This window comes from Megalobrama amblycephala, linkage group LG3, assembly GCF_018812025.1.
Source record: "Megalobrama amblycephala isolate DHTTF-2021 linkage group LG3, ASM1881202v1, whole genome shotgun sequence".
In the NCBI taxonomy this organism is placed as follows: Eukaryota; Metazoa; Chordata; class Actinopteri; order Cypriniformes; family Xenocyprididae; genus Megalobrama; species Megalobrama amblycephala.
The window spans coordinates 46752216-46779190 of NC_063046.1; the positions used below are offsets into that span (position 1 = coordinate 46752216).

Here is a 26975-nt window from a genome sequence, read left to right on the forward strand (position 1 = left end):
GCATGGAAACATTTGAAATTATAGCCTAAATGTGGCAAGAATAAAAAGGTAAAAACATTATTCTTGAAGTATTTGCTCTTTTTTTCTCCATAAAAAAAAAAAATATTGGAAACGGAATCGAGAATCGATAAGAACCTTATTCGATAAGCGGAATCGGAATCGTTAAAATTAAAACGATACCCAACCCTAATCAGGAGTTGTTTAAGTTACTAAACAAGTTACTAAGAATCCGCTCAACACTGCACAAAATAACCGTTTTTGTTTAGCGTGAGTTCTGCCTGCTTGTGAATCCTTTAAAACCAACAAAGTATAAACACAAGGGATTCATTACACAGCTTCATTGATTATAACAGGTGTTTTTGCAAAAGTGCAGCTTTGTGTACCTTGCGTTGTATTTGACATCTTCAATGATTATAGCAGCAATCTTTGCTCACTTTCTGTATATAGTATTTTTTCATGCTGCCAACTATACTTAGCGAAGTTTCTGGATTTACAACCGTATTTAAATGCGCAATTGAATCTGATTGACATAGCCATAGCAATGGATGGAACAATACAATCTGATACTGTATGTCAAATGATCTGTGCATTAAGTCTTGGAGTGTAAATGCAATATTGCCACTTTCTCTGTGCAATATGTTACTTTGTTGTTAATTTTATTATTAAACCTTTCAAATCAGTTACTCAGTGACTTTTTACATATAAATTTACAGATTTTTAAATATAAAATTGCACTTTGACTCACGATCCGTGCAAACAGTGCTTATTTCATGAATAAACAGGATAAGTTAATATTACAAACTGTTTCTCTGCATTTATTTTGGATTTATTGTCAGTAACAATGGGCTCGCAGTTCACATGGGTAGGGAATTTTGAACTGTGTGTGTGGTTGGCCGTGTTCGTCCGCCACCGCCGAAGACCTTTTTGACCCAGGAAAAACCCTGAGATAACAAGCATTTAAAGGCATCTTTCCAAACTGAATGGCTACATAATACTCCTTGAAGCACAAAGACTGGGAATAAAACTAAATATGCACAGACTCTAAAGGCACCCAAACCCTATATCTGCAAAATGTGAATGCATCAAAATTGAAACTAGCCCTCACAGAAATTCACCCTTAACAAATGCAATTTCCTGCTCTATCTATAATGTGTGTTCGGGGTATAATTTTACTTGCAGACATAATGAGTCAATAAAATGCAATGTGGTATGAGTAGTATTTCACCATGACAATAAAACCTTAGCAGCCAGACAGAGTAAATAACAATAAAACATTTCTACCCTTGACTAAAGGACACAGCATTCCCGTTTGACTTTAACTATACAACCACAGCCAAACCTTGGAATCAAGGTCTAAATCCCAGTAATTGACCATTAGGGGTTGCGAAATAGCAACACCTACCCCTTTTTTTTTTTAACCATTCCTAGTAGCCCTGAAGGCATTAACAAGAAGCAAACTAGTGCGCTCACTTCCGTTAATAGGCACCATACTAAAAGGTACATTAAAATGCCATTTGGAAAAGCTCTGACTTGACTGATTTAAACAATTCTATTTCCGGCAAGATGCTTTTTTTCACCTCACCGCAGAAAGCTATGCAGCTTGTCAAGGTTTTGTTTCCCAAAGGTAGACTATATTTTAGACCGTCAGCTGAGCTGTCGTCAACCCGTCATCAGCAAGAAAGGGCTGTTGTGCTCTTTTTCTTGATATTATGTTCCTTTAGCTTTCTAGTCTCAAAAATCACTTACTAATCTGAACAAATGCATATAGGGATCCTGTTTAAATTAAGGAAAATAGATCCCAGATACAGGAATTTCTATGAGTAGACAGTCGCAGTCACAAATAAAACGGTTTCAGAGACACTGAACAGAAGGAAAATCTTACTGGACCACATGAGAAAAGGCTCCGCCCACAAACAGTGATGTCATAACATTAAAATAGCAAGTAAAGGTGAAATACTAGAACCATTATGGCCAAATCTACCCTCTGTTTAGTTTTCTCATTATTTTGCCTTTAATCTCCTCCTTATATTGCTTTTCTCTCATGTAAAAAGATTCAATTCTGGTGGCCTAGCCTACAAACTTTACCATTGTCAGTCAGCCTACATCTTTTTGACTGAGAATTAACATTCTAGCCAGTGGTCTTACCTATGGAGAAATCGATACAGTTTCATTTCACCAATGAATAATAATAAAGCAGTGAATCATCACCATCCGCCATCAACATTGTTGATTTACTGTGGGCAACTATGATGTAAAGGCCCACACATTTTGCATAGCTAATACAGACAGGCATTCATTTAACCTCACTTAGCTTGCAAAATATATGTTATCCCCATATATATCCATGACTAGATGAAGAAGAAGTTGGGTGAATAGAATGAGAAAGAAAGGGAGAGATATAGGAAGGAGGGGCATTAGTAAAACTGCTGAAAAGGCAAATTTAAAATGTCACAGAACTTTAAAGAAATTAAAAATTAATTTAAAAAAAAATACATACATATTATATATTATATATATATATATATATATATATATATATATATATATATATATATATATATATATATATATATATATATATATATATATATATATATATATATATATATATATATACACACACACACACACACACACACACACACTTCTGCCTATTTTGTACCATTTCCTTTTTTTCGCTCTACCTTTTCTTACTTATTGGCCGTTTCTACGCATTGCCACTATTCTACATGATTGGTAAAATTGTAATCTGTTCCAGTCATGCCAATAAAGCTTTTTCACTTTTGTTCTGACTTTAAGAGAGACAGATAGGGAAAGATGTGGACACCACTCAGACTGTTCTTGCGTTCGTCTAATGAAAGATCAATTCCCTTCAGCAGTTCAAGTCTTTTCAGGTGGAAGAATGAATTACACTTCACTGAGATAAATGGGGATAGTGTTACTTTGTACCTCAGTAGATTCTCAGCAGCAAACGCAAGTTCCACTTTTGTGCAGCAGATCCTTTGAGACAGAGTATGCTTGATACCCTCTTAGATTGTTTTAAGAAGCTCCCTTTCTCTTTGTGGATCAAAGGTTCTCCCCTAAGGCATGACTTGCAAAGGAGGGTGGGCACAGATAGATGATGAAATCATTCAGCCCACTTACCCTACATTGATTTTAGTGCACATGCAACATTCCCAGTTAGAAAAGTCATTGGTCATCTAATGATGATAAAGAACATTAGACTGGAGGTTTAATACAGTGGTTCTCAACTGGTTTTGCTTCAGCAACCAACAGAGGCTTAACCAACGTGATCTCATGAGAATGCATGTGTATTTTTGCGTAAAGTGTGGTTCTACCACACGTACATTTACTTACGTTTTCATACACACAAAAATGTACAATATTGACGTATTTATAGCACTAAAACGTAAATCATTTACGTATCCAATTGTCAATGTGTATGAATTCCCATGTATTAATATTAAAATGGTGACATTAATGTTTTAAATATGTTGTATTCAATTGTCATATCAATACATGTTTTAGCCACATTTATTAAATTTATTATAAGTTTATTAAATTTATTAAATGCAGTTTAATTTCATCTACTTAAAAGGTGCTCTAAGTGATGTCACGCGTTTTTAGGCCAAAACATTTTTTGTCACATACAGCAAACATCTCCTCACTATCCGCAAGCTGCCTGTCCCCTAACACACTGTAAAAAAAAAAAAAAAAAAAAACACACGGTCTCTGTAGTCGCCACAAGCTCCGAAAACGGCAATAAAAACAAACTGGTGCAGCCTGGACCACGAAACATAATAAACATGCTCCAGCCAATAACCGACAAAAATGATTTTAAATGCGCGTTCATGAGGGGAGGGGGAGGAGGAGGAGGGAGGGTCTAGCTAGCCTCTGTTTTGTTTGACAACACTTCGAACGTCAACAGGAAGTTACTCCGCTCAGGATCACTTAGAGCACCTTTAATATGAAAAAACATTTCTGTTCATGACTTGTGCTGCAAACTCGTTTTGGAGGATTATATAATGTTAAACAAGACTACACTTTGAAACCTTAAAATAAATAAAATTTCTGTAATTGTTTAACCAATTTTGTAATATATAATTTTGTTTTCTGTACAACACAGAAGGCGTTTTCTCTTATGCAGCAACTGACAACACAACCATAAGATACACCAAAACACAACATAAATTCACAAATCGCATTAATTTTATTTGTTCGCTGTACTCCAAATCTTTAGAATCCATATATTTGCAAGGAACAAATCCAAATTCTGCCCTTTATCCAATGATCTTTATCTTCATTCTCAGCAGCGACGTCAAAGCCCGCGCTTGTTATGATTCAAGTTTGAAAGTTGCACTGTCGAGAACCTTTACAACATGATATTGAACGCTCATTGGTTCTCACCTGCTTCGTCACAGATTGCGAAATGCCGTGTTTCAGTGGATTGACATTTAAAGTGAGTGCGCACCTTTACAGAGAGAAGTCAGATTCATATTTTCATGGATTAATAAATTAAATTATACCTTATAAAAAAAACTAATCACCACCAGAGAGGACTGCGACTGCAAATCATCATTTGAACTACTTTTTGGCCACTTTTGGCATTTTCACAATAAATAAATTATTGTGATTACGCTTGTTTGTCTTTTATTCTTTTATTTATAACAGTATAGTTTTAAGAAATGGTTATGGGTAGGTTTAGGGGTAGGTGTAGGATTAGTGGCTCAAAATATAATTTTAAAGTTATATTTTTACAAAAATAGTCATTTTCCTACACATTTCTGTCCATTATGTTTTATTCTTTTAACATTCTGTATAAAATGGGTATGTTTAGGTTCAAGATGGGGTTTAGAAATCATCTACAAAACGATAAAAGGGAAAGTATACATATATCTTTATGACATGAAAGATTCGTAAGTATGTTTAGTGCTATAAATACGTCAATATTGTACAATTTCAGCACCTTTCTAAATGTACAAAAATGCACGTTTTGTGTCTTTGAAAGTTACGTATTAACAATGAGACCAGGGCGGCTTAACATAGCGACAAACAATATTTAATAATGTTTTGATGAGGGAATGTTTTGATGTTTTCTTGAGGGAAAAGTATAATGATTAAAAAAAGGGAAGTAGCTTGGATGTTAATCTTTGGATTTAACTCTTTCTCCACCATTAACAATTTTCCAGCAATCCATGTTTTCACTGTTATATGGTAGGGGGCGCTATTACACATCTTCTGAAAGAGTACAGAATCTCTGGATCAAAACACAGGCGAAGAAGAAGCAGAAACATGCGATAGAAGTATTGCTTACACATGATTATAAACATTAAACAGCATAAAAATCAAAACTGTTTAACATTACCAAATGAAATGTTGAGCCATGAAGAGGTACAGGACTGCAAGCTTTGGGGGTGTTGATGGACTCGATCTACTCAATCCGTTATGATCATCGTTCTGAAGAAGTCTTTGACAGCCTTTTGTTAAAAATGTAGGATAGCTTTTTTATGAAACTTACCCACATTCAAGTGTTGATAAAAAAAAAAAAAAAAAATGCACGAAGCTAGAAATAAAATAGGATACATTTTGTTGTGTAAAAGCAGAGGCTCTGTTCTTTCTTTTGATACTGCATGTTCAGATATTCATAAAACAAAATGTTCTGCGGGCCATGAAAGTTGTGTGAAAATTATCAAATGCTGGCGCTGGCGCTGGCTGGCGACTTTATACATTTTTAAAAAAAAAAAGCCCTGGTGGGGAAAGAGTTAAAAATGAAAAAATGAGCCTGATAGTCAGGCTCATGGAACTCTAAATATTTCCACAGAATTGTAAACATGTATTACACATTGCCAGCACCATGTGTGCTTGTTTATTAAATATTTCGGCCATTTGTATTACGCTTTAAGATGGCCATAAGCGTGTAACACTCTTAGCTCCATTTATCAAATTTTACTATATTTTTAAGCCCACAGATTTTTTCAACAATTCAAAGATAATGCAATTCAGCATGCAGATGCACTACAGGATCTTCTTATTGACTGAAAAAAGCATGAAAAAAAAAAAAAATGTAGATAATTGAGCCTTAAAATTATAATGGAACTCATCCTATGAAAACTACAGTGATCGAGTGTAGAGATTTTTTTTTCTGCTAAACTGTGGAATTTATGACAATTCAGGCAGTGTACGGTTTTCCCAGCCATGTTTTTGGGTCAGCTTACACTTCTTGCGTTCTGCCATGTGGACAATGACCACAGCAGGATTCCCCCTCAGTGAGAGCACAGAATTGTGGGTCAGATTTCAGTCTCACATCCCTGCCAGCAACACTGTTACAAATTAAAGTCTCCTTGTGCTTGAAAAACTGACAAAACATTTGTGCTTCCTAACTGTGCCTATAAAATGCTGTACAACAATTGATATTGAAGGCACACAAAGAATTTGCGTAAATCATAGCGATTGTGGAGATGATGGCAGAATGGAAAGTGAAAATCAGTCTTTTTATTCAGCCATGTTTATATGTTCGCATGCAAATCAGCCACAGTGAATAAATCAAAACTAGCCTTGCCAAATGTTCATGGAGTCATTTTGAATAAATAAATCTTCAATACCAGCACAGGATTCATTCCGACCTGGTTCATTTGCGATCTCAATCTTTTTCAAGACACTATTAGCCCTGTTTGCGATTGCATTAGTGTTCTTATTGGCACATCAGGTTCTGCCAAATGACTTGCATCCTTATGACACCTGATTAGGCAAACATGACTAATGCATTACATGCGCTTTCTTGTTTGCATTCTGCCAGAAACGTAAATGCAAACGTAAGCTCCAGCTTCCAAGATTGCAGAAAAGAAAAGACAGAGCCAAATGCTTTATGGCATGCACACATACAAAGCAAAGGAGTGAAAGAATTGCCAACAGACAGCCCTTATAAACCATGCTTCAATAAACCACTTCCTCCTCCCCATCTCCCCCTCACCCCCTTTGACTCACCAAACCGGGGGAAAATCAGCATTTATGGCCCAGTTCCTGTTTTGGACTGCTGCTCACAAGCCTCCCCCCCCTCCCTCTCCCTTCATTCTGTCTCTCCCTCCCTCTTCCGCTCCTTTCATGCCAGCATAGGAGGCAGTCTGGAGTTTCATGGCTACAGAGCCCTTTGTGCATCACCTATACAAGGTGGTATAATTTCTGCAGCGTCGTAAAACAATTACAGGGCCGTTCATGCTAGCTCCAAACTACCGTCTGCCTTGTGTTTCTTGAATGAGTGTTTTAAAACTGTACTGAAAGCACTGCTGTTGTCAAACGTCGTATTTTAAGGAATAATTGGAAAGGCTATCCATTATATGGCACACACACTATGACTGGAACTAGATTTTCCCCATTGCACTGATTCGCTGAATACACTAATCTATAAATGATCCTCAGAAGTACACAGATGATTATATTAAACACCTCTGATTGGCTATTGTGTTCACGCACTCAATAGATATGTCTGAGATTGGCTACAATGATCAATGCACGGAAGTGTTTGAAAGTGGGAGTGGGAACATTTGAAAGCAGACGTCTAATGCCTGCTTTCAAAGGTTCCCGTGTGTATCCGTGTAAGCGCTCGGTAAAGTATGTCATTGATGTCCATTTACAACATGTTTTTGAAGCGTTGATCATTGTAGCTGATCTCAGACATATCTGATGAGCACGTGAACACAATGGCCATTGGCCAATCAGAGGTGTTTAAGAATCTGCTCAACAGCGCTCATAATGCGAGGAGGAAATGCTGGTATCGTCACATTTTTAAAATTTGAAAATTTCAGTTTCGGTATCAAGTCGGTACTTTTGACAACACTAGTATGGATGCAGCAATATTACAGTTCTGGGGTGCGTTTCCCGAAGCCAACTTTGGTCACAAGTTGTTTCGTTCCCTACACAATTCCACTGAACTTGCGACCATAGTTGGCTAACGATGCTTTTTGGAAACGCACCCCTGCCTCATAATAGAAAAAATGGTCAATATTAAATTTTGTCAAAGGGTGCATCTCAATCAGTTCCCTAGCTCCCGAGCTCGTGAATCAGTATATCGTGTACATGAATTCGGGCACTGGTAAGGACAGTAACGGACGCTGACTCATTACACATTGGGACACTTATGACTCCATTTCCGGAGACGTGACAACGTTCTCGTTGTACAACATCACTACTGGTTTTTATGAATAAAAGCAGAGCTGATATTAACATTAACATTACTTGTAATGTTATTATGGTACATTATAGTAAATACTTTGCTTGTTACATATACACTCAAAAAAATAACTCTTTGAACGAACATAAAAAAAATCATGGAAAGGATTTCCACATGATTAAGTTGCTTTATTTCAGCATTATGCAATTCTGTTATTCCAATTTAATGTACTTACGTTGGGTCAACTTAATTTATTAAGGTTGATTCAACTTATTTACTATGGTTGGGCACAGCTTAATGTAATAGTGTCAGCCCAACTAATTTGCAATGTTTTGGAAAATAAATAAAAAGCAATAAATAAATAAATAATAAATTGTTTTCATATACATTGATTTTTACAATTAATTCTTCTTGTTTAATTTTGTGATTTATAAAACTTTTGTGATGTTCTGTGTTAGAAATCTAGATGTGATACTGGATTCATCCTAAATTGCCTTAACCAATAACATTGTAAAGCCTAAATTGATCATAAGTCCATTGGCGGCAATGGTTTTACAATCAACATAGGCTTACAATGCTTTTGGGAAATGCAACCCAGAGCACTACCACAGTGATTACTTTCTTATTAAAGTAATTTGAAAGTTTGTTAGCAGGTCCTCAACCCAAGCACAAGTCCAACAATTCACCACAATGGTAACCCTAAAACTATTAATTAACAGAAACTTTTAAATACCAACATAATAGAACAGTAAACATTAAAAAGTCTTTCCATTTTCTCATCGTCCTAAAAACTGCTTAAAATAACACTTTATTTCAACATTTACACTCCTAGTTCAGCTCCTTTGCAAAGCATGATGGGAAGTGAAAATCCTGTTTGATTGAGTCCTGGTTGGGTTTACTTGATTGAAACATGTTATTTCAATATGAAAACATCAAGTTAAGTCAAAGAGTAATCGTTTCAAGTCAATTTAACATGAATCAATCACATTTAAACCAGAAACCTGATACAATGGTGTTGAATCAAAATAAATTGTTTAAATAAACTGGACAGCATCAAAAAATCTTTTTGAGTGTACGTGCAACATTTAAACTGTAAAAATTTTAAATGTTAGCTAGATTATGTTCATTACCTATCTAGCGATGTATGTTTATGCTGAAATATAATAAAATATTGTTTTTTTTATAAAAAAAAAACCCCATCTCCATTAGGTGTAGTGAGTTGGCTCACATGATTTAAGTTTCACGCTTCAGAACTTCCATTAAGGGAGCATTGTGAGCATCGATGCTCCCTGGTTTTCACAATGGATTGTGGGACTTTTTAGGGAAAGTTTCAGTACCCTGGAAGGATTCTACAATTGAGACAGCCCTTAAAATGGCGGACTCCCTGATCAGTGCCCTGACTAATGAACTAGGGAGCTGATTGAGACGCACCCAATATAAATTGTGACAACTAAAATCAATAGTTTTAAATGTTACAGGTGAACAGGGATCAAAATATTTTAATGTACTGTTCGAAAAATGGATATTCGTTTTGAGATTAGCTAAAGATTACATTTAATACTGTTGGTCAATCATTACAATTAGTAAAAATTAACTTTTAATGAGTATTTGGTGAAATCTAAATGTAAAAATGGGGAAAATTAAATAAAATTTCCAATACAGTTATAGTCAGATACCATTAAAAATTGAAAATAGTAATAATAATTAAATAAATATGTAATGTAATACAGTCGGTTCAAGTTATTCGGTGCAATAACTTCAAATTCAATTTTGAGATAGCTTTAGGCTACACACACACACACACACACACACACACACACACACACACACACACACACACACAACCCAGATTGCAGTGCAATAACTAGAGGTTAACGTTATTATAAATAAGGTCCAACATATTCACAGTGTGCTGTACTGTGCATGTAAGATATTCAAAAAGGTGAATTTTTACAAGCCACAAACATGTGACATGTTAAACGGGTCAAAGTATGAGCTGGCAACAGCCATGCCTTCACAGTTTAATGATATGTGCATGGTTAAAAGATCACTGCGAGTTCCTTCGCTGGGAAGAGATTTGACAGTCAGGCATGATGGGAAATAGAAATGTGTGACACTCACACTCCCAATTGGCAGAATTTATTCCACATGTAGGGGGAGACATATCATGCAATACAGCCAGAGAGACCCAATTATTTTAGCTCGGTGTGTGTGTGTGTGTGTGTGCGCTGTCGAACAAGAAAATGACACGATTGCAAGATGCTCACAGCTCACTATGCCAGTAATGAAATCATAGTTAATGACTGCTCATAAAATGTACAATCATTTCAAAAGATTACATTATAAGAGTGCAACCATGCATGGAGAGATACTCAGAAAGGCTTGTTGGAAACCTGTTAAAAATGTAATGCACAAAGAGGCAGTAGTGCTTCCAAAACTGACATTTTTATCCAACAAATTGAAGCAGACAGCCAAGCAATTCGCTGAGAAATGAAATGGACAGTTTCATAAATTCAGCAATTAACTTCAAGATAAAAAGACAATGCTTTGGGACAGAACCCACCAATCAGAAATACGTATCCATGTGTATACAAATTGCTTCATTAATTTTGCTGTCACGAGTTAATCATCATCAACACATATATCGCAAATCATTGAGCATTTCACAAGTTATAAGTATAGACTTTAGGGACAGTAGCGCTCTGGCTCTCCAAAACAAAAAGGCACTTCCCCAATTTTGCCCCCACGTCTACAATTTCATAAATCATACTTTCTGTCAGAATAAAATTCCTACGCTCCTCAATTCCACTCTGCAGGGAGTCAGTTCATATCCATCCCAAGGATGGATCACTTCCCGTCAAGGGGAAAGAGGTCTGGCAAGCGCACAGAAGAATAGGGGCGGAAAGGAAGGCAGCCCCCACTGACATCTAAGCCATACCTTGCCTGAGGAGGGCTTAAACTCTGTGGTTTTCTGTGCATATGCAAGATAAGACGCTAACACAACCCTAACTCCTGCTCGGGCTGAGTCAATGAGCAGGACGCAAAGTTAAAAGGCTTACAGAAGTCTCAGGAAAAGAGGCCTACAGGCAAACATGTTGACCTGATCATTATGGGACCACAAGAAGGGAGAGCTGAGTGGCACTGATGAATGACCTATCAAAAACATTAAAGAGATCGAATAGCACTAAATATTGTCAATGATGTTTGGAATGCGTCTAAAGGATGATTTCATTCCATTTTTGGTCATTTATAGTAGTACTTCACTCAGATTATCTCATCTTTTACTCACCCTCATGCTGGTTATTCAAAAACCATGTGACTCTGCTCCTGCCCAAACACAGGAGAAATGCACGAACTGGCCGATTTTTTTCCATGCACTTACAATAAATAGGCACTGGAGCATCCGGGGTTTAAAAAGGAAACAAAGCATCATAAAAGTGGTCTGTACGACTCAATCACTGAAAATGTTGACATCTGCTCTATCTTATCTCGGCATGTTAATGAGAGAACTAACAATGCCCAATTTGTGAATGAATCGTTCTTTTTGATCATTAATCTGGTTGACAGAGCCAGTGTCGCAAAATCATTTAAAAATCAGATCTGGTTCTCAAATTGCGGTTGTAAAAAGCCCATTGACATGAAGATTTTCAGTGAATAATGACTTCAATTTTTTAGATGTTGTTCCTCACATGAAGGATATTTTATCGTACTTTGCGAGTCCCTTATGAAGCCTCCAGTCATCAGTCTCTGTAACTGTGTAGAAATAAACAACCTGTTGTTTTGTGTTCTCATGGAAGTCAATGATACAGGTTTGGAATGACAAAAGGTTCAAAAGTCAATGTGAGACATGTGTGTGATATATATATATTTTTTTACATTAGTTGAAAACCTTATTTGCCATGACATCATGTTAATGTTTTAAATCACCAAATAAGCTTTGTTAATTGTGACTGGCTCTGTGACTATCACTCAGTTTGCCCGGGTTCGAGTAAAATAATGTAATTTAGGCTACTATATGGGACATATTCAGTCTACTTTATATAATGAACTGAATAAGTAGGTAAAAAAATTATTTTAGTGTGAAATGTGATTTAAGTAGCAACTAGTTTAATTTCCTTTATTATTAGATTATGCAAACAATAAATGAGTTTTACCAGATTCAGTGCATCTTTAACTTGTATTTGTTGATTTTAATAAAGACACAGAACTCTCATTTCAAGGTAAAAACGTGCATCACTCTTCAACTATTTTTTTTAACAGCAATGTCTATCTCTTCAGGGAAAACCCAAGTGTGCCGCACAAGTCCAGGGCTGCGTTTCCCAAAAGCATCGTAAGCTTAAGTTGATCGTAGCTCCATTCGTGGCAATGGAGCTACGATCAACTTTGGTTTACGATGCTTTTGGGAAACGCTGCCCTGAAAAGTGAAGCCAAAGCATTTCGATTGCCCCCTGGTGGCTGGCTGCAGTATAGGTCTTAAACCCCACCCACTCCATGTAATCAAATGGGATGCGGGCCATACTAAAAAATCCAATTACATCTCAAATAATTTTTTTCCAAAAATGGTTTCTGTCATTTTAGGTAGTTTTCATCAAGCAGAGCTATGTTCAAGTGTTTGTTTTCTAAATAAGTTTGGTTTTAGCAATCAAAAAGGGATGTAACATCATGATTGACAGCTGTGCTTGCAATTGAGTCTCCAAGCGACTTAATCGGCAACGATTGTTGCTGGGATATTTTGGCTTCATCTTTCTACAGATATGCTGTCCATCTTTTTTTACAGTCTATGGGAAAACCAGTCAAAACAACATGCCTAGAGCACCTCCTATTGGTCATTATATAAAACAAAAAGGAAAAATTTGCATGAGATATTGCTTAATAACTTAACAGCTTTAACAGAAATATACGCAAGCTTAATAGCAAGCACAAGCTTATCCTGATAAAAGTGGAAAGTTGGATCTGGAAGGTTTAATCAGGGAGTTATCCAGTATAAAGAAGAAGTAGTCCTGGCTGGTGTAGCTGTATTTAATGACTTTTGATGAGGTCCACACTGGTTCCTTTGGCAGTCCACATAGTTGTCATCAGCAGGGAAAAAAAAACTCTCTACGAAAGCATTGGTTCATCATTTTCCCACTCTAGCTAGAACATGACAGCTGCACAAATGGATTTTTAAACACCAAACGCATTTTCAACTATTACACAAAAAGCTCCTTATCTCGGGACTGTCCTGCAAAATGTGACACAGGTCCTACAAGGCAGCTGAAAAAGAGGACCAGCACTGTTGAGTGTTACATTTCTCTCATTCATATGTATTCTACCAGTAGGTAACACCCTAGCAACACCATAAAAAAACACTCAGAACACCTTAGCAATAGATGAAGACAAATATTGGGAAGGATTTCAGTCCAACCCTTGACTCACCGCAGCTAATTTTTCAGCACTACTCACTTGTTTGTTTCTAATATCTCAATTAACATATAGGAGCATCCTTTACCAATCTGACAACAATGAATTTTGCCGCAAGAATGCCACCTCAGAGTTTATATTACAGAGACTGAAGGACTATTTTCTCCATATAACACCAGAGAGCATAGATGAAGCTGTATGGGGCTGCTGCAGTAAAAACAGAAGAAGGATGATGTTATTTTAAGCTCTTCCAGCAATTGGGCTCAAGTGTACTGTCAAATCTAGCAAATTCAGAGACATACTGACATGGTCCACTGATGTAATGATGATACAATCTTGTTTTATCATTTCCTCTTTATACCCTCACCAATAAAAAGAGTAGATAAATTCAGTAAATACAAAAATACATAACACACATTCTGCACTCCCTCATCACCTAGTGTGGGCAGCCGTTTACCTTAGTATCTGAACGGGATGCCTAATTGACGCAAGATTGTCAGACAAATGTTTGTGTCCCTGGCTAAAAGACTAGAAACACCAACGTTTTCCACTGCAAAGTAGAAGATGGTGACTTGTCACAAACCAAAATCCAGACATTTATATGTTTTTGAGAGTATAACTGGCATAGATGGGTGCAGGTGAAATGAACGTCCATGTTCCACGCCATTTATTTGGGTTTGTTGCCCCCCTATTCCTGTGCTAGCACAAAATATCAGGTTTCCAAGGCTACACAGCATGCCTGCTAATCATGGCTGTTCGCTCGCTTTATCCCAGCCCCCCCCCCCCCAAAAAACACTTTTCACCTTTGTTTAAATGTCCAGGTAGCTATGATTTCTGAAATTGGGAAACATCCACAAAAGCACCAATTGAAAGACCTTAAAAGGGATAGTTGACCCAAAAATTTCAATTCTGTCATCACTTACTCACCCTAAAGTCACTCCAAACCAGTAAGACTTTCTTTCTTCACACAAAAGAAGATACAATGAAAGTCAATTACGTCCAATATTGTTTGCCTTTCACATTATTTTGTGTGTGTGTGTGTGTTATAGAATAAAGAAAGTCAGGTTTGGAAAGACTGGATAAGAATTTTTTGGTGAACTATCATAAGGCTTTTTGTCCAGCTACATCTAGGAAGGTGGATAAAAAAAAATTCACATTCTGCATTACTGTGAGAAAGGCACAAGGAAGCACATAACCCTGTGAGAGACAGGGAGGCAACATGTGTAATCTACAACAGCTGTGAAAAGGGGTAACATCGAATACTACCAAGGCTTCAAACACAAAACAAGGAGAGAGAGCAAAGGGACTTACTCCCACAGAACACACCCTACTAGAGTAAAGAGTTTTGGAGAACTCAGTGAGTGTGTGAGCAGCTGTTCCTTTCAGGGCAGTATGGTGAGACTGTTGGTATTAAACTGTCAAACACAAGCCCGTCTGTGCGCAAGGTTTCCCTCTAACTTCCCCTCGGCTCGTCTCGACACCGGCTAACACTGATCAAAGCCCTGAGGAGGGAGAGGCGGGGGAGAGGGGGGGTGGCGTAGCCTCCCGGGACCCCAAATAATAAGCCTGACTGTTTACCTTACAAGCGCACCATAAATTCTAAGTCTAAGAAAGCAGGTTTCTGTATCCATCCCCTCCACGGAGAGTCCTGTTGTGAATTATCTTCCGAGTACGCAGAAGGCCACATGGGGTGTTTGATTCTGACGTCTATTTTTCACGGCGTTCAAGAAAATGTAAATATTCAAAGTGTTTATTCATCAACGTTTTGACTTGTTCTGGGTCTAAAATTTCACAAAAGTAATCATTCGACATTCAAATTTCAAGGGAAATCCTGTTCCAGGTGTCATTAACATAAAGTATGTACATCTATCTACATTAACTTAAGTGATTTAAACCCTCTTCCCCGAGTTCATTCTGAAGCAAACACTTTGGATCCATTATAAACAAAGCTGCAGACCTCAGGAAGTACTTAGACTACCAATTCGTCAAAATGCAAAAACATTTTAGGTATATATACACGTGGAAGGCGGTGTTTGGTAGGATCTCTAAAAGCTGGTGTCATAAGGCAGGATTTATTAGAGGTTAAGTATCCCCCTGCTGCTTTTAGATTTTTTTTCAGCAGCCCTTGGAAGACATTTGCCAAAGAAAAGGGGAGAGGGGCTAGAAGTTCAAGCAAACCCACATTTAGTGTGCGTCTTGTCATCGAAGAGCTTCAGGAGCATGTTTCGAGTGGTTTCCAAATTAGGTCCGGCCCTAGATTTACAGTCTGTTTTAATGTTTGGAGAAAATAAATATAGCGGGGGAGATTTTCACCACACTGTCACCACCACACGCATACAGCCTGAGAGCAGATCTGAAGCACACATCCCTTTCAGATCTTACGTAAACATAACGACTCTGTGGCATAAATCAAACCTGCGGCGGCGGGCATAGTACGAAACCTATAACGCAAAGGAATGAGGGAAATATTAGCATACATTTGAAGCCATGCATCTTGAGCTGTCCACAGAAGCAAAATAAACTTAAGTCCTTCTGTGCAATTTTCCAATCTCTGTGGCTTGACTTCTCACCACAGCAATAAAACACAGTCTCAGAAAGCTTCAAAATGTTAAATCAAAACAATTCAGCTACAGTACAATTCTGTCATGCGAGGATGCATGCGACTGTACATTTCTGTGACCTGCATGATTAAAAATCCACTTATCTTTGTGACGTATATGCACAATTTGCGCTAAAAACACCCCATGCAATAGTTGGCTGGAACAAAGAAGATCTAACAACTGTTCTCAATAAAGTGCAAATGCTCGCCTCAAATGGTGTGTAATGACAGTGACTTTCTCCAGCATTTCCCCCTGCACGTCACAGCAAACTTAGCTTAAACACTTCAGGCGAGGGGAGGAAACCAGCAAATATTTTAATTAATTCCTTCCAAGGCTTTCATCAACCGCTACTCCTACATTCCTCCTTTCAGACCACCAGACGCTTTCATTACCTCTCTCTCTCTCTCTCTCTCTCACACACACACACACACACACACACACACACACACACACACACACACACACACACACTGTCCTGTTGTTGGTGTTGTCTAATAATAGTATATGTGAACTATAATAACTATGGGAAACCAGGAAACATTGTAACACCATGAGAATGAGTTACAGGGGTTGAAATCACTTTCATACATGCCCAACAACCTTCTGAGGTGATTGTAGAAGACTGTAAATAACAGAAAACAATTTGGCGGTAACTGTTTAATAAACTTAAATGACATAACTGGTATTATCTGAATCAGTAGGTTCTCATGTTTGACATAGCCACAGATCTACATGTTTGAAAATCAAGAAATTAATATCATGTCTAACCAGACGGGGAGGGTTGCAACACTTTCCATGTATTTACTGGACCCACAAAAACAGCATAATATGGGAGAGTATATAGGGATACATTTTTACCTGTATACAATTTTAAGTGAGGAATAGGGAATAAAAATGTGAGTATTATTTCAAATTATGAGACAAACAAAGCAAAAAAAAAAAAAAAAAAAATGTAAATAAAAATATGTTTTTAAAACTCCGGTCTCATTATTTTCATTACGACGCGACAATAAAGCGTTTTATTCAGTTTGCTCTGACCAAAACGTTCATTTGAACTTAGGCTTCACATGTTCAACCATGATACATACACTGTCAGAGATTAGAAACCCCCTACATTTCGATGAGAATACAATATACAAGTCCACTAACCAAAGGATAAAACTGAGTTATTATTCTAGCGCATTATTCTGGAAACTTTTTATAAGTTGTCGCGCGCTCATTACCGCGCGTTGTCAATGGTAACAGAAAGAGACAAACAAGTTATCCACATTTAAACACACATGAATACAAAATACTTATATTTATGCATCGCTGATATCTAGCACTTTTTGTCCCTGCAGCGCTACAGTAGACCATCAGACAAGGTCTGCAAGCATCAAGGTGCATTCAGTCTGGATCACACATCAATCATCCCAGCTTTTCTATTCAAAAGAGTCCGCAATTATAATAAATCGCTTCACATACCTCTTTTTGGTCTCGGGAAACTTTCGTGTAGATGAAACACGACTTTCTCCACAAAATGCTGAATGTTGCTGTGCTCCGGTCCGCGGACAAACACCATCCAGTCGTGCGTAAAACCTTCCACGGTGGGTTTCTTTCGGACCTGGGCACGATGACCGAGTTCCAGCTTCACCTGAACGGCACCCTAAAACACCCAAATGTTCACTTTATAATGATGTCGCCAAATATGAAGTATAAAAGAACAGTGTGATCCGAGTGTGTGCGTGTTAAAACCACTCTATAGACGCACAAATGTAAAGCAAAATAATTATTAATGTCGAATCATAAGTTTCTGGTATGTTATTTAACCTTAACATACCAGAATAAATGACAGAAACAAAGCATTCTGTCAGATTTCTGAATATTTGTTATTATATGCCCTCCTTTTGTTTGAAATCTTTCAAGCGCATCACTTTTGCAGACATGCACTAATACACTGGAAACGCACGACTCCACTAGTTCTTCTGTACTCCAGTATTCCGATGGAAATATGGCTGGAAAAGCCTATATGCGTCTTTCCGAACCAGACGAAAACGAACAGAGGCACTGGAGATCCAAAACATCGCACCGATATAACAGGTAAAGCCCTACTCACCGAACTGGCCATTGTTGAGGCCACGGGATAATGCTATTTCATGGAGAATTTGGTTTAAATAAGGACACCGAGGACTGTAGACGCCCGATGGCGGACATGGTCTTTTAATTGAGCTCTCTGAGTTTTCAAAGGCTGAGGAGTAAAGTGAGACGCATGCGCGTGAGTGTCAGCGCGTGCACTCGAGTCGCAGTCGGTGCGCTGCACGAGACGAGCCAATGGCAGCGCGAGCGAGTGAAGTGCCACTATTAACCCGTGTAAAACCACGTTTCCAGTGCTCAACAACACAGTTATTTATTACTCGCACTGTACTTAACATGTTAGATTTATCTCCTGTTTGCGTAGCCTGTATTTTCTATATTGTGTAGCAGCTCGTATATTATGCTCTTCGACTGTTTAACTACTAATACCCAGTTAATTTTTCAATAAAATGTGAGTCACTGACTGTGTATAAACTAATATAATATAATATAATTCATATTGGTTTACACTGTTCTTGTTTCCACAATGTGTGCATTTAAAAAAAGCTGCTACTTAAACACCTTTTCATTTATTAACTGATATTTCACAACATTCAGTCAAAATTATATTATAAATTAAAAGACATACATGTAGTTTTACGGTTAAAAAATCCTATGGTTAAAATTATTTTTAGTAAAAAAAAAATTATAATGTAGGGAGAAATGTATATAGAAAACGTATATATTAAAAAATAAATTAATATAATCAATAATATAATATAAAATAATATAGTAAATAATACAGCCACATTTAGTCACTATGCATGTAAGCGATGTGTACACAGGTAATGTTTGGCCTATATTATTCATAAAATGCTCTGGCATTTGATAAATCTGTTTTTTGTTTGTTTGTTTTTTGTATTTTAAAGAAAGACCTCAATTAACAATTAAGTATTAGTACTTCTAAAGGTAAAACTGTGAGTGCCATAAAGTAACTAAACTAAATCTAATGGTTTTGCAGTTAAAATGTTAAGAAATAATAACTGTGACATTAACGTAACGCTTTTTCGGTGTTTGGTCCTCCATGCGCACCGTAGAAGCATGTTGCCGCTTGGAGGGTTTGACGAAAAAGTTAGCAAAGTGCATCTTAACCGCAGAGGAATATAGGAGTTCTCTGGGTAAGAATACCATGTATGTCACATCAGCCTGCATGTTTATGTGACGCCAGCATTATTAACTATAATATAATCATTATAGAATGATTCAGTGAAACTGACAGCTGCTCGTTAGCGGCTTTCCTGTATTACAGCAATATACAAACAGCAACGTTTCTTCCATTGCTAAATACATATTTGGAATTGAATAACAACATTCCATCTCACAAATTTGGAGCTAAATTAATATCCGCAGCTAGCTAACCTTACAAAACGTACTGTGGTGGTACTATGGTAATACCATGGTATTGAATGATTGCTTTATTCATGTAAAATGGTGTTTACAAGGCGAGTCGAAAAATACGTGGTGCTGTTACTGTGATACATGTCCATTGTGGTAGTACCATGGTATCATTTGAAAACTGACATATTGTAGTCTAGCCAGTGACTTAAACACAGCATCACTTAAACAATGAAGCATTATTGTGGACACACAAGCAGTGCAGAGCAAGCAGTCCAGAGCTGAAGCTTTTGTGCATTTGGACAAGTAACCACAGGCTGGAAATCCCTGGAATATTTTTAATTCTCTGCTTTGCTGACAAAAGCTTGTGTGAAATAATGATACGATAAAACAAACGACTAGTATGTCGACATTTGCATACAAACCTCTACCTATAAAAAGGATGACAATTTTAAAATTTGAGTCAAACATGTCTAAACATTGTTTTATAGCATGTCAATGCATTTTTTATCATCTTCCAATATTGAATGCACATAATTCTCAAACTAAGAAGCTTAAACTAATCATTCTGGGTTTGTTCTGAAGATATTTTGATTTTGTCTCCAAATTATCACCCAGTTACAATCTACAACAACATAAAATTCACATTTATAGTAATAAAGTAGCGCTTGAACTCGTGTACTAAATGGACGCAAGTCAATGAATTTCGAATCTTACCTGATTTGCCCAAGCCGCTCTTTGCTGTCAGTAGAGCTGCTGTAGTAAAACTGTCACGCTGTATGGAAACACAGCAGGTATTTCATCACGCACACGCAGCACTTGTCAGATATCAGTCCCATGAGGGGAGGGGCAGCATTTTAGGGCTTGCATTGTCTGTCTTTCTCCCATGTGCCATGGTATAAACCTCAATCTCCAGTGGCCATCAGCCAGTGTCAGTCAAACAAACGGCTGGTAATCCCATTACCCTACGCCGGGAGTCCATATGAGACAACATATGAGACGCCAAAGTCGGCGGTCCGCAACTGGACAGACATTGAAGCTTTGGCAGAAGTCACTTGTGAATAATGCATCCCATTGATGTGGTTGCCAGTGCCATCTGTCAGATGGTTGTATCTTCTGAGTTTAGATGCAAGCAGACTATATGTCTCAGGCCTTTATTTAATTTCACCTTAGATTACATTAGTTTGAAGTGGTGTTGGGTTATTCTAATTTCAGTCTAATAGTATCGCCCTGAAGGCGGTTTTTGTCCCATTGCACCTGTTTGGCGTGGTTGATCTCTTGACACCTGTGATCTGAGTGAAATGGACACACAGCTGTTCTTTTCTTTTTTTTTAACAGATGATGTCAGTTTGTATGTCATTTTCTTCATTTCAGGAAATGAGGGCTGATCCTAAAAATGTCATCTAAAGTTTTTATGACTTCATTTTTTCATCTTATGACTTGATTCGCAGTTGCATATTCACATTTAAGAAATTCTGTTCCTTCTAATTTTGAGTCTTAAATTCAATAAGAAGTCATAGGTACCGTTCATTTTTTGAATATTATTATTCAGAACGAATGCATTGAATTGGTCAAAATTTACAGTAAATACATTTATAATGTTAAAAAAGATTTCTGTTCTTTTGAATTTTCTGTTCATCAAAGGATCCTGAAAAAATGTATCACTGTTTCCACAAAAATATTAAGCAGCACAACTGTTTTCAACATTGACATTAATAACAATGTTTCTTGAGCAGCAAATCAGCATATTAGAATGATTTCTGAAGGATCATGTGACACTGAACATTTACATTTAGATTTATTCATTTGGCAGATGCTTTTATCCAAAGCGACTTACAAGTGAGGAATACAACAAGCGAATCGTCATAATGAGGCAAATAGACACAAGAAGTGCTCACAATACAAGTTTTAGGCATTGCTTAGAGTATCATAAGCTACAATAGAGAGGGATTAAAGGAACTGAAAGGATAGGTTTTTTTTTTTTAAGGATGCGGTTAAATGGTTAGTTCACCCAAAAATTAACCTTCGTTAATCTTCGGAACACAAATTAAGATATTTTTGTTGAAATCCGATGGCTCCGTGAGGCCTTCATAGGGAGCAATGACATTTCCTCTCTCAAGATCCATTAATGTACTAAAAACATATTTAAATCAGTTCATGTGAGTACAGTGGTTCAATATTAATATTATAAAGCGACGAGAATATTTTTAGTGCACCAAAAAAATGACTTATTTAGTGATGGCCGATTTCAAAACACTGCTTTAGGAAGCTTCAGAGCGTTATGAATCAGCGTATTGAATCATGATTCGGATCATGTGTCAAACCGCCAAACTGCTGAAATCACGTGACTTTGGCACTCCGAACCGCTGATTCGACACACTGATTCATTATGCTCCGAAGCTTCCTGAAACAGTGTTTTGAAATCAGCCATCACTATAAGACGTTATTTTGCTTTTTTGGTGCACCAAAAATATTCTTGCCGCTTTATAATATTAATATTGAACCACTGTACTAACATGAACTGATTTAAATATGTTTTTAGTACCTTTATGGATCTTGAGAGAGGAAATGTCATTGCTCCCTATGCTGGCCTCACGGCGCCATCGGATTTCAACAAAAATATCTTAATTTGCGTTCCAAAGATTAACAAAGGTCTTACGGGTGTGGAACGGCATGAGGGTGAGTAATAAATGACATTATTTTCATTGTTGGGTGAACTAACCCTTTAAGTGCTCACGAAAGAGATGAGTTTTCAGCTGTCTTTTGAATATTGCCAGGGATTCTTCATTCCGGATGAAGGCAGGAAGATCGTTCCACCAGCAAGGAACAGTGAACAAGAATGCTCTGGAGAGTGATTTTGTGCCTCTTTGTGATGGTACCACAGGCCTTTGCTCCTTTAACGAGTGTAGGCTTCTGGTAGGAGTGTAGACTTGTAAGAGTGAGTGGAAGTAGGAGGGTGCTGAGCCTGTGGTAGATCTGTAAGTAAGCGTCAACGCCCTGAATTTGATGCGAGCAGCAAGTGGTAGCCTGTGCAGAGACATGAAGATAGGTGTGACGTGGGCTCTTTTGGGCTCATTAAAGACGAGCCGTGCTGCAGAGTTCTGAATCAATTGTAGAGGCTTGATTGTGCATGATGGCAGTCCAGCCAGAAGAGCATTGCAGTAATCAAGCACAGAAATGACCAGGGCCTGGACGAGAAGTTGTGTTACATGTTCTGTTAGAAAGGCCGAATTTGATGGGGTAATTGAGGATGTACCTAGCTGGATTCTGAAATCATGCTTTAGAGTCGGATTGGCAGGGAAGACGAGAAGCTCGGTCTTTGCCAGGTTGAGCTGCAGATGATGTTCTTTCATCCATGCCGAGATGTCCGACTGACAGCTTGAGATTTGTGCAGCTACTGTGGGATCATCTGGTTGGAATAAAAGGAAGAGTTGCGTGTCATCAGCATAGCAATGGTAGGAGAAACCATGTGCCTGTATGATGGGACCAAGTGATGTAGTGTAAATGGAGAAGAGGAGGGTTCCCAGAACTGAACCCTGAGGAACCCCTGTGGTCAGTTGATGAGCTTTGGATACCTCCCCTCTCCAAGCAACCCTACAAAAACCTTCCTGTGAGATAGGATTCAAACCAGTGAAGACTGGAGTCTGGAGTAATGATGCTGAAAATTCAGATTTAACATCACAGGAATAAATTACATTGTAAAATATATTGCAATAGAAAACCATTATTTTAAATTGTAATATTTCACAATATTACTGTTTTTACTGTGTTTGTTGAGCATAAGAAATTTCTGTTCATTAGTTAACATTAGTTAACTACTTTGGTTAACATGAACTAAAAATTAATACTTCCTTATACTACATCATTTATTAAACTTAGTTAATGTTAATTTCAACATTTACTAATACATTATTAAAATCAAATGTTGTATGTGTTATCATTAGCTAATGCACTGTGAACTTACACAAACAAAAATTAAACAACTGGATTTTTATTTACTAACATAAACAAAGATTAATAAATGCTGTACAAATGTATTTCTCATTGTTAGCTCATGTTAGTTAATACATTAATGTTAACAAATGAGACCTTTATTGTAAAGTGTTACCGAAATGTCTTTCCAAAACATTAAAGAAGTCTTAACAAACCCGAACTTATGTGTAGTGTAGGTAGTGTCCTTTTTTATATTGTCAGTGCACATTATTGAACTTGTGCACCATTAATCAGAATTGAAATGATTATTGTGAAGAAATGTTTGGCTTCCTAATTTTTTATCAATGTGATAATTTCTTTTATTTTCAACTAGCATCATCGATCCCTTTTACTTTTTCAACACCTCTCCATTCACCTGCCATCAGACAATTGTTCCACATAGCCAATCAAATATATATATTTTTTTGTCATTGAATGTCTTTTTGCAAATAAAATGGCCTGTGAATGCCTTTTTATGGTGACTAAATTACATTTTCAATATGATGTTTGTTTTTAGTATGGGGCGTCATTCATGATTTCTGGAGATGACTGAAACTTTGAAGACAAGGTTTGAGTTCCCCTGCTCCCTCATTCAAGCTCAGGTAAAGCACTCAAACAAGACAGATGATTTAAGTATTTAGAGGTTCACGTTCCACATGTGAAGCACGTGGAGAACCAGATTTATTGCCTTTTGGCTTTTTAATTCTAGGCTGTGAGGACACTGGTCACTGCAGTGTTGAAAGAGAAAGGCCAAAATGAAAAGATTTGTCAGACTTCCACTAAAGTAAGTCGTCACAATCATTCTTGCACAATCATCCTCCAGTTAATTTTTTTAGCTAACTAATGAGCTATATGGACATTGAATGTCTTTTCTGAGGTAAATGTAACATTACATGATATTGTTTACAAGCTGTTTTATTGACATCTTTCCATGGTTGAAACCTTTGAGACATGATACATTTCAGTTTCTTTCAACATACCTTCTGATTCATTCATGTTTATGTTGTGCTATAACTAGTAGCAAAGAGAAAGAGATGATCATTTCATGCCGTTTGAATTGAGGCGGCAACAGCGATCTGATTTTCATTATAAAATTGACAAAATGTCGGTGCATCACTAATTTATTCATGACTTTTGAAGCCAAGAAGCTGAATGCTAAATAGCTGTGGTTGACATGTAAATGTGGGCTATGTTTTTTGCTGCTGTTTTTTTGCAGATTTATTACAAAACATGAAATATTATGGAGTACAGAAAAAGTTTTGAGTTTGGAAAATTATAGTAGTTTTACACCGATGTATCGGTCAATAATTGCTATCAGCTGATAAAAGCAATAATTTTCAGTATTAGACATCTTTGTCATGAAATGGTCCATTTAAAGGAAATATGTGCCTTCTAGCATTCTCTCTTATATTTTATGATTGTGAAGAATGGTTTGCATGTTGAACTTGTTTTCCATACCAACAGGGGCAAGCGCTGGAGTCTCTGTGGGAGCAGTGCAGCAGTGATAGTACTGTCGTCCGCTCGGCTTGCTGTAATGCTTTGGTGCTACTCGTGGAACAGGGGCATGCAGATCTGCCATATGTGCTCAACACCACCCTAAACCTCCTGCCCTCGGCACGGTATGCAAACGTCCACTGCTGTTAGACATGCGTCTTGCTCTCACAAACTAATGCAGATTGTCATCCCTTGTCATCCACAATTTAAAAAAGCTCCATGTGAACTTCATGGGCTGATATACTGTCTTGATGCAGTTTCTTCGGCACTGTTTACACCTGGTATTAAGAAGCATTTTCATCGATCGTATCAAAAATGGACTGCGCTAAAAACAGGTGTAAATGCGTTCTAAAACGTTTTGAGTTTGTCCACTTTTGACTACTTCCAGAGGTAGTTGAAAACGCATTTGACCGAATTGCTTTCATAATGTAAACGCTAATGTGGTCGAATGTGTCTGAACAACTACAAAAGACCACCTTCTCTCCATCTACTGACCTAATGCGTAGTCATTATAGGAAGTGCACTAGCCAGACGGGATTTAAATTTGTCGGCCAAAGATCTAAGTTTGATTTGAAGATGAAAAACCTACCAAGCGCAATGTTCTCTCGCCACCGTTCGGCGTGGTCATGGCTATCAGACGTATGTTTTATCGTCGTCTCCTTTCATGTTCATATGTAAATTGCGTGAGTTTATTTCATACATTAGATCGTAAGATTTGAAAATGCTCATACATTTACCTGGCCATAGACCCTCTCCTCAAAGAAATCAGGACAGAAGTGGTTGAAAGTGGACAAAAGAGACGGATTAAAACACCAGGTGTAAACGGGAATCTCACCAATCTACTTGAGATCCGATCGACCAAACACATCTTCATACTAGGTGGGCCTAAACAGGGCTTTTGACACATTAAGAAGGGTTTTCGTCAATCCGATCACAAGGATTAGCTCAATAATAACTTTTTCCTAGAGCTGCTGTAAAGCCAAAACAATCTCTGTCCATTAATTTTCCTATTATCACTGTGAAGCTGCTTTGAAACAATCTGGTCTGTATTGTAAAAAGCGCTATATAAAAGAAAATTATATGACTTGACATACAGTATTTTTAAGCCCATATTTTAGTGTCAAAGGTGGCTTCAGGTGCATTTGTAAATGATTCACCCTGTCAAGCCCTGATGGGCTCTTTATCCTCAGGCACTCTTAACTCTGGAATTAGTCTTTGAAAGAGTTTTTTACGTTTAAACAGAGACCATTTACACATCAGAACATCAGATTAAAAGTCATGAGTAATATCGATGTTAAAATACTCTCTCCTCACCCAGTTCAGTAAGCAAAAGAGAAATATAAGTTGTCATTTTTTTTTTTTTTAATAAAATTATAATTTTATAATGTATTTATAGGCTTTTGATGCTGTAGCTCTATACATTCAAACAGTACATTTATAGGTTAGAGATCTGGGTCACACTGGGACACTAGATTAGTGTCCTATTCTCTTTATTAACTAACTATTAACTACGACTTTTGCCTCAATAAACTCCTAATTACGGCTTATTAATAGTTAGTAAGGTAGTTGTTAAGAGGGTATAGAGGGTATGCATCGACGCCACTTTCCCGCCGGAACGCGCTCCCTCAGCTAGACTGAGTGGCAAAAGAACCTGCTGCGTGACTGGATTTAATAGGGGAAACTGCGAAAACGCAAGTAAAACAAACGATTACACTAAAGGTTGAGCTAGAAAGTGTTACTTACAACTTGTCAAATAAACCAAGTAATGCCAAGGTCATGGGTTCGAACCCAGGGATTGCACATACTCAGATACAAATGTATAGTATAATGCAATGTAAGTCGCTTTGGATAAAAGCGTCTGCCAAATGCATAAATGTAAATGTTAACCTAATCCA

General features: G+C 37.4%; 2 protein-coding genes across 3 annotated transcripts in view; one reads left to right on the top strand and one right to left on the bottom strand.

Annotated features, from left to right (window-relative positions):
• Window positions 1–18419, bottom strand: part of mllt3 (MLLT3 super elongation complex subunit) — a 61851-nt gene extending 43432 nt beyond the window's left edge. The window contains exons 1-2 of the mRNA XM_048185713.1: window positions 18263–18419; window positions 17632–17812 (exon numbers count right to left, since the gene is read on the bottom strand). Coding sequence (XP_048041670.1) covers window positions 17632–17812; window positions 18263–18274 — 193 coding nt within the window. The 5' untranslated portion in view covers window positions 18275–18419. The remainder of the gene's footprint in view (window positions 1–17631; window positions 17813–18262) is intronic.
• Window positions 18420–19291: 872 nt separating this feature from the next.
• Window positions 19292–26975, top strand: part of focad (focadhesin) — a 90823-nt gene continuing 83139 nt past the window's right edge. Inside the window, exons 1-4 of one of the 2 annotated variants that reach the window (XM_048185714.1) lie at window positions 19292–19397; window positions 24104–24188; window positions 24296–24370; window positions 25051–25205. In XM_048185714.1, coding sequence (XP_048041671.1) covers window positions 24132–24188; window positions 24296–24370; window positions 25051–25205 — 287 coding nt within the window. In that variant the 5' untranslated portion in view covers window positions 19292–19397; window positions 24104–24131. Of the gene's footprint in view, window positions 19411–24103; window positions 24189–24295; window positions 24371–25050; window positions 25206–26975 lie in introns of both variants that reach the window. The other variant, XM_048185715.1, reaches the window with a different exon arrangement.